The sequence below is a fragment of the Salarias fasciatus genome, chromosome 12, assembly GCF_902148845.1.
Source record: "Salarias fasciatus chromosome 12, fSalaFa1.1, whole genome shotgun sequence".
Lineage (NCBI taxonomy): Eukaryota > Metazoa > Chordata > Actinopteri > Blenniiformes > Blenniidae > Salarias > Salarias fasciatus.
Window position 1 is genome coordinate 11,388,790 of NC_043756.1, and position 12,383 is coordinate 11,401,172.

The 12,383-nt window shown below is 41.9% G+C and overlaps 1 protein-coding gene and 1 long non-coding RNA gene across 12 annotated transcripts in view; both read left to right on the top strand.

The window, feature by feature from the left end:
- mef2cb (myocyte enhancer factor 2cb) overlaps positions 1–4,153 on the top strand; it is a 60,654-nt gene extending 56,501 nt beyond the window's left edge. For 7 of the 11 annotated variants that reach the window (XM_030104350.1, XM_030104352.1, XM_030104351.1 and 4 more), the window contains 2 exons: positions 92–227; positions 500–4,153. In XM_030104350.1, the coding sequence (XP_029960210.1) occupies positions 92–227; positions 500–848 (485 nt within the window). In that variant the 3' untranslated portion in view covers positions 849–4,153. The remainder of the gene's footprint in view (positions 1–91; positions 228–499) is intronic. The other 4 variants (XM_030104353.1, XM_030104354.1, XM_030104355.1 and 1 more) reach the window with 1 other exon arrangement.
- Positions 4,154–10,276: 6,123 nt separating this feature from the next.
- The window catches only part of LOC115397865 (uncharacterized), a 35,559-nt gene continuing 33,452 nt past the window's right edge, over positions 10,277–12,383 (top strand). The window contains exon 1 of the long non-coding RNA XR_003932536.1: positions 10,277–10,647. This is a non-coding gene — a long non-coding RNA (uncharacterized LOC115397865). The remainder of the gene's footprint in view (positions 10,648–12,383) is intronic.

The following is a 12,383-nucleotide window of genomic DNA, read 5'->3' on the forward strand; positions in this document are numbered from 1 at the left end:
GCAGCAGTGCAGCCTTGTCTTTCTGAATGCAATTTGAACAATTCTTAACCTCCTCCCTCCTTTTTTCCCTTCCCTGCGTGTTTGTGCGCAGAGTATTCCCTGAACAGCGCAGACCTGTCCTCCCTGTCTGGCTTCAACAGCGGCAGCTCCCTACATCTTGGCTCGATGAGTGGGTGGCAGCAGCAGCACCTGCAGAACATGCAGCATTCGGCCCTGGGACAGCTCGGGTGAGCGGACTCACTCTGGTGTGGCTGGAATATGCATGAAGTAACACATAAATGATCAACGGAGAGGATTTGTGAGACACGTAGACGTACAGCACCTTTACTGCTCTCGATCGCCACCTGCACAGTCCAACACAGACGTCACCTCACTGTTCTCAGGAGTGTTTGTATTTGCATGCCTGCATGTGTGTTTGTGGTAGCCTTACTTTGAGAATCACTTTGTTTCTTGCTCTGCAACTCTGTAACCCCTTTGCGTTTCCTTTTCCTTCCAACAGAAATTGCTCTAGCTCTCACTTATGTCAGGGTTCAAATCTCTCCCTGCCCTCTGCTCAAAGCCTGCACATCAAGTCCGAACCTGTTTCTCCTCCTAGAGATCGCACCAGCAGCACACCGGGGGGCTACGGTGGCGGGGTGCCGCCTCCCCAGAATCCCTCGTCCCGCCAGGACTCGGGACGCTCCCCCGTTGATAGCCTGAGCAGTTGTAGCAGCTCCCATGAGGGCAGCGATCGGGATGAGCACAGAAATGAGTTCCACTCGCCTCTGGGACTGGCCCGGCCCGCCCTGGATGAGCGCGAGAGCCCCTCCATCAAGCGGGTGCGCCTGTCAGAGGGATGGGCGACATGATGGCGCTGCCCTCCCCTCGGCAGTCTCCCAAGTCGCCCCGAGCCCCCGACGATGCAGCATTTCGATGCCCCCTAAAGTCAGCCCCCCCCCCCGCCCCCCCACCTCCCCCTCCCTCTCCTCACTCGGTATCACGAGTCAGTCACCACCCAGCTCCACGGCCTCCCTACTTTGATCTCCTTACCATCGAAGGAAAGAAAAGGGATACCCTTTTCGCAAATCTGTTTGTAATTTCTTTTCCTTTTTTTTAATTTTCTTATTTTATTTTGCTGAGTGTGTGTGTGTGTGTGTGTGCGTGTGTGTGTGTGCGTGCTATACATATTGACATTATCTAAACCAGTTGGGTGTTGTATTAGGGGTTTCGGGTGGGTGGGTGTTGGTTAGGATGGGATCTGGGGCAATTTTTGTTGGGGAACTATGCATAAATTGTATTGTGTGTGGATAAAAAGAATCACGTATGCATATATCTTTACACGTGTGTATGTGTACATATATGCATATCAACAAAAAAAAAAAATAGTCAGGTACTCTCTTTCATGAAATGTACTTACAATTTGCCTCAGTGATGATATATCAGTGACTAGACACAAGGAAAAGAAAAGAAAAAAAAACACACAAAAAAAACAACAGGATAGGAGTGTGTGTGTGTCCAGTGGAAAAACACCGAAGCACTTGAGTTGGACAGACAATAACACGTGTACAGTATCGGTTTCATTGCTATATACCTTCTCTGCAGTTCTCCCTTGCAAAAATGTGTGTTAACATTAGATGATGTCATGTTGCAGGTTCAACGTATTTATGTAAATAGATGGGCAAAACGGTGAGGGGGGGGGCGAGGCGGGGGGGGGGGGGGGGGGGGGGGAAGGGTGGGGCGGGAGGGGGTCGAAGGTTGCCAGACATTACAAGATTTATTTACTCACTAAATGAAAAGCTATTATGCAACATTTGAAGGATTGTACAGGTAAACAGGCGAACCCAATGCTAGATGTGTGGACCCGTGGATGATTTTAGCGCTCCCCCTTAAAAGACCGGAGCCAGGACCACCCTTCGATCTAAGAGCTACGTTGGCGTAATCAAGAAAACTCTGGATCTAGTATTAACTCTTCAGTATTGATAAACAAAAAAAAAAAAAAACAAAAAAAAAAACCAACAAAAAAAAGAAAAAAACAATTGTACGATACACTTGCTTCTATTTTCATATGAAAGGAATACAATGCAAAGCATTTTTGTGGCTTTTTGTAGTTTCTATAAGCCAGAATGTGTTTTTTGATAGCTTTGCTAATAAGAGGTGGATAGTTCACCCTGAGGGGAAATGACAGGACTTCAGAGTCCTAAGCCATGAAAAACAGACTGAGATTCAATGCTTTGCTGAACTGTTTTATCTTTGTAGAGGTTTGTTTTTAAACGTGTATTTCTAATTATATATAATAATGGTAATATTAAGAATCTTTAAAAAAAAAAAATCTGTGAAATTAACATGCTTGTGTATAGCTTTCTAATATATAAATATATATAATAATGATTTTTGTTGGTTTCTTAGTGGAGTTTCTATGTGCAGTTGCACATGTTGTCTGGTTTGTTTTAATTTGAACTCTGAACAGTGCTGTTCAGGGATGTATTTAGACTAACCTTAAAAAACCAGCTGGAAAGCATTGCCAGGGTTTGTGTGACAGAGAAAAGACAGGCCTGAATGCTGAAAAGGAAGGAAAGACAAAAAAAAGAAAGAAAGAAAACGTCCTGCTATAGTGGAAAATGTCACAAGACTGGAAGCGGGGAAGACACACAAACAAATGCTGATGCATGATGCGCACGCTTGTCACACTGATGAGGAAATATGGCCGACCCTCAGTCACCGGATGCATTTTTATGCATCAGATATTCCATTATGGATTCAAATTATTTAATTTATTGCAGTTAATCTCATAAAAACACATTTGTGACATTATCAGTTTTCTGCTAAGGCGAGAATGTTGCAGATTCAATCTGTACATTTTGCTTTTTGAATAATGTTAATGTAATGCAGTTTTTTTTTTTTTGCCAGTGCATCGTGATTAATTACCCCCGTCATTTGCGAACCTAATTTAATCTGGCGTCGTCCGGCCACTCCTCCTCTTCCAGTCTTGAGGACAGGGTTCCACGTCATTTACCATATCACCGACAGACCGTTCAGCTCAAGATACAAATGGATAACCTGATCATGCTGGTATGGGAGAAGCACAATTGTTTATTTTAGATGAATAGCTGTTTTTTGAGTTTCTCTTTTTAAAAACAATGAAACTAGCCACATATCTCTCTGCCACTCCCACTCCTGTATCTGCTGTCACTTAAGTGTTATATTTCTATGTGCATATTTCATGCAGGTTCACTATGTTGTTACTGTATACAGTCTGTGTAGTCAAACGGGGCAGAGCCTCTATAACAATGTTCTTCTCTCTTTTTTTAAACTTCAATACAAAAAGGCTGAGAAAATAAAAAAAATAAACATGATGTTTCAGGCAGCATAAGTGTGGAGAAACCAAAGCCAGTGGCATTTTTTTTGTGTTGTAAACTCGACTTTTATTTGACATTCATTTATGGTTTTTGCAAGCATTGAAACAAAAATAATAAAAGGATTTGCTCAAATGTACAATTGTTTTCACATTTCAATTGTAGTCACAATGTAACCTTTGCAATCAAGTCTCATTGTTCAAAGAAAAGAAAAAGGAAACCCCAGCGACAACATAGGAATCGACCTGTTTTGTTGCCTGTTTGTCTCCATTGGAAATGTTCTGTGCAAAGACGTATTTTGTGAATGCGATTTGTTCACTCAACAGAATCATTCAGGCCTAAGTGTGTGTAATGCGAAGCCACCAGACACGCCAGACACCATGCTACGTTACACCCTGAATGAAACAATGCCAACATGTCCAGACGAGGAAATTCGCCCTATAGTTTTGACGAGACTTTTTACCAAAGACATGAAGAAAAACTTGTCTTTATATCTTTGTGTTCTCTTTCTTCTTCTTCTTTTTCTTTATTTTTTTTTTTTTTGTGTTTGTTGAATTTGAAGCCATTCTTTCTGAGCATCTGTTGATCAGTTGTGTTTTTGTCAATACTATACTAGCCGTAAATGTTGGTACCTCAGAATTTGACCCAAGCAGTACCTCAGCTGATCTTTTGATAAGTCACCTGCAGTGCAAAGGGGAGACACCTGTACAGCCATGTGTAATAACATACAATTGCTTAACATCCCGACATTCACAATGGGATTCTTTGTTGCTCCACTGTGTTTGTGGTTTATTTAAGTTGTACTCAAAAAAGCTGAAAAACAATTTCTAAAAAAAAAAAAAAAGAGTAATATGTTAAAATACTTAAAGTCAGTCTGTAGTATCAATGTAGCTTGTATAAACCTGAAAATGGAGGAAGTTTGGAACTAATGTTTTTCGGGAAACGCAAGAGCGGCTTTCAGCGGCATAAGCTGGCCTTTGTCGCCACTTGAGACTAAGATGGTATTCAATTCAAATGACATCTCTGTAACTCAAGGGACTTCATTCAGCTGTATGTAGTGAAAACGAACGGGGATGAAATAAAAGTCTCCTCTGCTGGAGGGAAAGGCAATTTGTATTTTGCAGAGATTTCAGTAAAGTTACTGGCTTTCTTAGTTATCTCGATGTGACTTGGTGTGATTTCATTGTGTTCAACTTGTTTCTGAGTGATGATGATGATCCCAACAGCAACTTCACCTCAACAGAGTATAAACTAGAAGCATGACACTGACATCGTGACCATGACATTTTACATTGCTTTATTTACACGTGCAGCAAATTAAATCTGGCACTTCAACATAAATATTCATGTTCACAGCATTTATTTGACGTTCAAAGCTCAGGTTTATCTCAGTTCAATCTGCAGTGGCGTCAGCTTTCTCAGTGATATATTAGCAGAAGTATGTGAAATGTGCACTGCAGAGGTTTGCAGATCTTAACTTAGCAGGAAACATTAACAATGCAGTGACACTGAAAGACACGTGAGTGGGGAGAAGAAAGAAAAAAAACACATCTCTTGATCAACACATGATACAGGCCCAGCCCAGGACTGACTCATTTCTTCATACAGCAGAGGAAAAAAAAAAACAAGAAAGAAACGACTTTATTTCAATTTGTCTTCAACTCATAAAATAATTAAAGGGAAATGTTATGTATGTATGTTTTTTTTTTATGCATTAAAAAAAGAAAAGAAAAGAACGGAAATGCTTGTCGCGACGCGATGACGTCGCAAATAAGCAACAGCAAAAAGAAAGGAAGAAACAATAAGAAGATGAAGTAAATTGAAAACCCCATTCGGGTTTGTTTGTATTTATATGAACGAACGAAGACGACATAATTCCCGATGCACCACTTTTCTTTAAATCATCCGTGATTTTTTTTTAAGACCTGAGACAGGAGAAAAAATCCAACCTGAATGGAGTGTTTGATTCTTGAATTTCCACATATAACGTGTGAATTGATTAGTTTCCAATCACTCCTTTTTAAAACTCGTGTGTCCCCTCGAAAAAAATTTATATAATAAATCCGATTCCAAATGACACTAAAAAGATTTTTAAGAAAACGTGTGTTGGGTCGTATTAGTGGAAATAGTTCCCTATAAGTAAGAGTAAGGCAAATAATGCACTTGTTTCAAATTTTTGTGTGTGTTTTATTGGGATTTTTAAAACGAAATTGAAATTTGCAGCTTGCAGAAAGGATTTCGTTCCATTGAAGGCCATATAGCGAATAGATTTTGTTTTTCAAACATTGGGACTTTTTTTCTTCTCTGCGTAAAACATAAAAAATAGCATCTTATCAAGACATTCAAAGCATTTTATATAGTGTTTGTTTTTCACGTAACCTGGATTAAATCCCACCAATGTTTCTACGCGGCTTATGTGGACTAAACGTGAAAATATCGAAAACAGCCCAATTATAATTCACTGCGTTGTGTTTTAAATCCAGCAGAATAAAAGCGCGTTTTTCAGTCATTCGTTCTGTGAAAAGAAAAGAATAAAAACACCGTGAGACTTGCTGTGTGCTGCTCTGCGGCATTACTGTAAATGCACATTTCATTTGCTGTATTACTGCGAGAGTGAAGCTGGGATCAGTGCACGCGCTGTTAAAAAGCCACTTTCAGCCCACAGGATCTAAAAATCTTTATTTATTTTTTTAAAAACATTATATTTACCATTCTTATACTGGCTGAACAGCTGATTCCAGCTTGTGAAGAAGAAAAAACTTAAAGCCAAAGTAGAGTTATTATGATGTGTATTTTCCATAATCATTCCATTAAAACTGTTCACTTTCACTAAATGTCACACTGACGTAAAACGCGTCAGAGCTTCACTGCGCCCTTTCTTAAAAAATTAATGTGCGCGTGTGTGTGCGTAAAAGAGCCTTAAAAAGTCCAGATCTAAATGAAAATTAATGACCAAACATTCAGTCTTACTGGGAGCAAAATCAAACAAACAAATGTAATCTCCCTGAAACATTAATGCAAACAGGAGAGCTCGTTAAAAATCACTTTACATCCACTTTCAGCTCCACTTCTGCAGACATGCACTGAGTGAAAATAAACTCTCACGGTTTAAGCTTCTGACGGGAGGCCGTAACTCCTCTGCATCTCTTAAAAAAAACTGCTCAGTCACGACAGGTTTTCAGGGAAGCGGACCGTGGTGGAGCAGAGCGCAGGCTGTTCCTCCCGTCCTGCCGGCTGCTGGAAGCCGGGCCGCCTTCCTCAGGGCCTGCATTCTCTGCCTTCACCACTAGATGGCGCCATTTACTCGTCTTAGGCGACGCGCTCTCCGCCCTTCATCCTCATCATCCTCCTCCGGAGAGGTAAAGCGACCGGACCGAAGCAGCCCGGTGTGTTTGAGAGCCACTGGTCACCGTGACTGATTCCAGGTGAAAGTTAGTCCAGAATAAAACACCAGTAAAACCCAGCTGGGCGTTTTAAACGGGCATTAACAGGGAACAACTTACAAAAAAAAAAAAAAAAAACCAGACAGAAAAGAAAAAAAAAAGAAAAGAAAGGCAAAAAACTACTGTACTGTAGCGACATAATAATAATAATAATAATAATAATAATAATAATAATAATAATAATAATAATAATAATAATAATAATAATAATAATAATAAAGGACAAATGGCGGGAATAATTACTGAGAAAAAGGGTGAAACGCTTTCCATCACTTAGGTTCAAGTGTACTATACACTACATACGTTTAGAATTAAAAAAAACAAACGTGCGTGCTTATTTTATTCATTTATTTTCTATTTCTTTTGAGGTGTTCCTTTAGAGCAATTTTCACACTATTGTTTCCACGTGCCAGATGTGGCTGCCCCGTTACTAGAAGCTGCAACATAAACGTGCAAATGCTTCATAATCCTGTCCTTTACGCGTGTTTGACGCAGTGCGTGTTGTTCATTCCCAAATTATCGCTTGATTCATTGTTGAATTATTGCTGTATATTCCACATGGTTCCAGGGGGGAAGCATGCGTTAAATAGACATGTGTCATCATTTGTCAGTCTGATCTAATCTCTTTTTTTTTTTCATTTATAAACTGGATTGTGTTTCCACCAGAACTCGCGATTTTGATGTCTGTATTATCCATTTTATTAGCAGGAACAAGGAGGGAATCTAGACTCCACAGATGTGTTTCTTTTGAACATAATTGAAATTAGGACGACTGTTCAACACACAGCTCTCCTCTTCATGACAAGATCTGGACTCAGTGAACAGTCAGGAGCAGAAGTGTCTCAGAGTTTAGCCTCTCCACCTCCACCTCTCATCAAGCCTGATTAACGAATTACACAACCCTGACTGCTCGACAGCAGAAGACTGTCACTCAGCAGTGTTATAATCACTAAAATCCTTCTTTCGAAAACCCTCCTCACATCAACCTGATCTCGTCCAATAAAAAAAGACTTTTAGATACAGGTTTATAAGCTTGATTTTTTTTCCATTTTCATGATAAGGAGGCCTAATCGTTGAGTTTCTGGTGATAATCTGATATTTTAGAAGTGATCAGCAGGCGTTTTTTTCTTTTCTTTTTCTTTTTTTTTTCCTGGAGAGGAGCTCGGTATAGGTGGGGTAACGGGCTCCTGTGGCTCTGAATATCTTTAGTGAGCCAGTCTGACCACTGGTGTTGAGCCACGAGCAGTTTGAGAGCAGGGTTCAATGAGGAGGGGACTTCCCCGGACGGACCGCGCGAGGAAAGTTTGCCCTCGGAGAAAACGTCCCGCCAACTTGATGGAAAAGTCGCGCGGAGCTCCAGCAGCAGTTGGCATCGCTGGATTTAGTTGAGTCGGGGGTAAGTTTCTGATTTCAAACAGGGTTTTTCTTTAATCATCACCAGGAAGCAACATAGACGCATTCACAGATGTGGAAGTTTACATCCTCTGAAGGACATTTTCACGGGTTTTCCTCTTGAATATCGTGCGATCTTTAAAGGAGGATTTTTCTAAAAGAACACAGCCATCGTTGCATCCGCGCGCCCCTCTTTGCGTCTCGGTGCGCGTGCACGGACACAGAGGAGACGTCCTGAGCGATCGCAGCCTAAATGTCAGCGCTGCGTCACTGGATTTCTCACAAACTGGGCAGGAGACTTTTTTTTTTATTTTTTTGGTTCTTAGTTTTTCGCAGACCTCATCCTGCCGTTCTGAGCCAGACGCACCGACCCTGAAGCGTCACCCCCGCGGTGTTTCCTCCCAATCCTCCCCATTGTTTGTCCACCTGACAGTTCTTTGTTCATGCATGCTGCATATAAGCATACAAATAAATCGACGATTTACATCACTTATATTAAAGATTTTCCTAATTGTCGGCACTCTAAACTCGTGTCGGATCATTCTATTGAGCATTAGCCTCTAATATGAATACGAAGATTACATTTTAAGAAAATACGCGCCGCTACAGGCGGAGCTTTGCACGTGTCTATACGCAAAAAATAGCAAAATCCGGTCGAAGCAAGCAGTAAGGACTAAGTATGGAATGCAAATACATCCACTGAATATGCATCAATATTAAAAATAATACGCACACCAGAGCCAACGGCGTTGGAGGATTGAGAATGGAGGAGCAGGTCGTCTCATTACGCATGGGCGGTTTTCCACGCCGGAGCCGCGGTTCCCCTTCTCTCCATGTCTTCCCTTCTGTCCCGCTCACATTAAGGAGGCTTCTCGGAAGAAAAAACAACAAAAAAAAAAAACAAACAACGTTATGTTGGCTTTCAAAAGCGGCAATCAAACACCCAAGAACAGGCTGGGGGGAAATTACTCCGACTGCGGCCGGGCGGACTATGTAGTAAGAGGGATTTGCATATTTGGATGCGCTAATTGCCTTGATGTATTTAAATATGGCTGCACGTAGCTGATATGCTTGTCTACGTCATTGAACGTGCCCTAGCTGTTAAACTAAAACGTGAATCCGGTTGAATCTAATGGATACGCCTGCAATTAGGCGAGGGGTGGGGTAGGGGGACGACTGGGGGGGCTCAAATGAGAGAGGACGCCTGGTGCGCTCTTTGCATTTACAGTCTTTTCAGTCACGTGGTGATTTTTTTTTTTTAAAAAAATATGGATTTAGATATAAAAGAATGAAAAGAAGGTTATCTGGAAAGTCTGACCAGTGGAAATAATGCAGCAGAAACCCTGTTTGCAAAGCTAGAGAGAGAGAATGGATGTTCTGGAAGAATGAAGCCTAGTTTTACTGCAGAATGGGAACGTGGTAATATATTCAGAAAAACAAAAAAGAGTGTAATCACCATGAGAATTATCTGAAGACACGGGCTACTTGTAGGATACTGACAAGTAGGTCACCTCATTCTAACTTTTTTTTTTGTAGAAGACATTTTTATCATCTTTCTCTGTGTATGTATGTGTGTGTGAGTGTGTGTGTGTTATGAGATTACTTTTTATGAGGCTTCTGGGAGGAAGGTGAGCGTGTGAGTCCAGAGGAGGCCTAACACTGTACACACAGATCCAATCAAAGCGTTTTTGGAGCGAAGTTTAAAGTGTGTGTTGCTCGCTTTTCATTATTGACCTCATTCGAGACTTAGTTTGGGAATTGCATGTAGCAAATCATTTCCCCTTCTGTCTGGGAACCGGTAAATGCGTTCCGTTTGTCAAAGCGCGTTAGCGAGGCGCCTGCAGCAAATTCATTACCGCCCAACTGCGAGGCTCACTTCGCAACCTGGCCAGGGGAGAGGAGGGGAGAGGTCCACGCCGAATCGCGAACAATGCTGCCTCAGTTCGTGCGTGCAACAAAAGAACCGAGGGAACTTGTTTGAATTTCAGAGCACGTACTCTCCTCACACAGAAGGATGGACTTTACACCCCCACCCCACCCCACCCGAAACACCATCCCTCCTCATCATCATCATCACCCCCACCTCCTTCCTCATCCGACCCCACCATCAACAGGGAGGAAAAAAAAGAAAAACTTGCTCACTCTGAGAGCTCAACTGTGCATGCACTTTTCTATTTGGTGCTTGTAGACGTTATGGGAAAGTTGTCTCTCTCCCTCTCCCCATCCCTCCCTCTTCCTCTTTCTCCTTCTCTTCTTCTGTCATGTGCTCGGGATGTGCTCGCGCTCTGCACAGAGCGGCTGTGGCGCGTCTCATGCGTGCTCCAGAGTGTTAGCGGCAATTTTAAAGTCCCCCCTGCCAAAATGATCCGGCTGGGATATCTGAGGGGGACATATACCACATCACCTGCGCGCGGAGCCCCTTCTCCTCCTGTTTGGGACGCTTTCTGGCCGTTTGCAGAGATTTGACTCTCCTTTGGGAAGTAAGTGCAACTTTTGTGGCCGCTTTGAAGGATTTGCTTGTGCGTAAAAGTTGAAAAGTGCGCGGATAAGGAGTATTTCGGTGTTTTGTGAGGATTTGTTTTGAAATGGCTATTGAGGGAGAAGTGAAAAGCTAAGTTTGTGACTCTTTGTCACGCAGGATTCGGTCGCATTGCTGAGATCATTTCGGCACTTTTCGAAACAACTTGAGAGTCGATGATACATTTTGAAACCAAGATGACTCTCACATTTTTATAAATTGTCTGTCCCCTCTTACCACACTCAGTCGTGTGTTAATAGGTGTTCTTTGGAGGTGTTTTTTTTTATTTCCGAATGAATTTTAGAAGCAAGGATGCTGCTTTTGTTCTCTCACTTTTATATTTCCTATAACAGGCCTGAAATTACAATAATATTCATTTTTTGGACAGTATAAGAAATAATAAAGAACAGGTGAAGACAGTGCCTCTGGTTTTACTTTGTGTGATTTAGATAAAGTGTGTGATGTCAGAAGCGATGTGTGTGAGACAATTTCAAAGCAAATAAAAAGACAGATTTGGAACAATGAAATAAACAATTTACCGAGATCATTTTCCTGCCAGCGGGTTGAAATGAAGTTTCACTTCACAAGGACAGAATAATGTCAGCGAAAATCTTCAGCCTGAATCTGGACGATACAAAGCTGACCTGGCATCGTATTTCATACATGTGTTTTTTTTACGCACGAATCCATCGCCGGTACGAACGATTTGACACATAATATGAAGAAAATTGCGAGCTTATGATATTCTTGGCTTCTCGGCACTGTGCCATTAACTTCCACGGAGATGCAGGTTATTGTAATTTCAAAAGGCTCAGCAGGTTGTGCGCTTAAAATTGGTGAACTGTAATTAAAGCCCGGCCTCTGTGTGGGAGGCCTATTCTGAAGCCTCCTTTGCCCTAATCAGGTGTGCTGTACGAAGCTGATCTTAATGATAAGATGTTGGCCTTGCAGTTTGTCATTCGCCAGCTTTACGCAGAAGGGAGCAGGGTGACTGTGGCCGTCAGATCACCGACAATGCACTGCAGTGAATAAAGGGATCAAGAACGTGTGTGAAAATTAAGAATATACCTGTTTTCTACACAGTATAGTGATGCCTTTTGGGTGAATTCAGGCCGGGAGCGCGTGCCTTTGGTTGTAGATACTGAGTATTAAGAACGCAAAGATGGAAATATGATTGCACTTCTTCTGAATGCAATCATTTAAGGACCAAAGCGCTGTGCACAGTAATCTCTCTTCAAATGCACAGGCCTTGGGACACATATTTGCTCATTAAAACACCTCTGCTTTGCCCCTCCCACCCACGAAACGAGAGTAAACTTGAGAAGCAGGTCTCAAACCATAATAACAAGTGAATGGCGCACCTGAGGCAAAAAAAAAAAAAAAAAAAAAAGGCTGATGCCACTGACATATGATACTATGTTAATTTGTCAACATCTGATTATCACTTTGTTACTTTTCCTGCCATACGCCCACGAAGAGAGTCAACCTCTCCCCGGGGCTAACTTTTCCCTCTGAATGTGGGGTGTTTTATGGTCCGAGCAGAATCAAAGTTGTGCACAAGGCACCTTAAAGGCACTCGCTAACCTGCAGCTGCGCGCTCCTGCGCATGATCCATCACATGCTCCACTGCTTGTTACTGTTGACTCAGTTACAAACAACCTATATTTTGACCCATTTCTGCTGAGCTATCGGTTAACT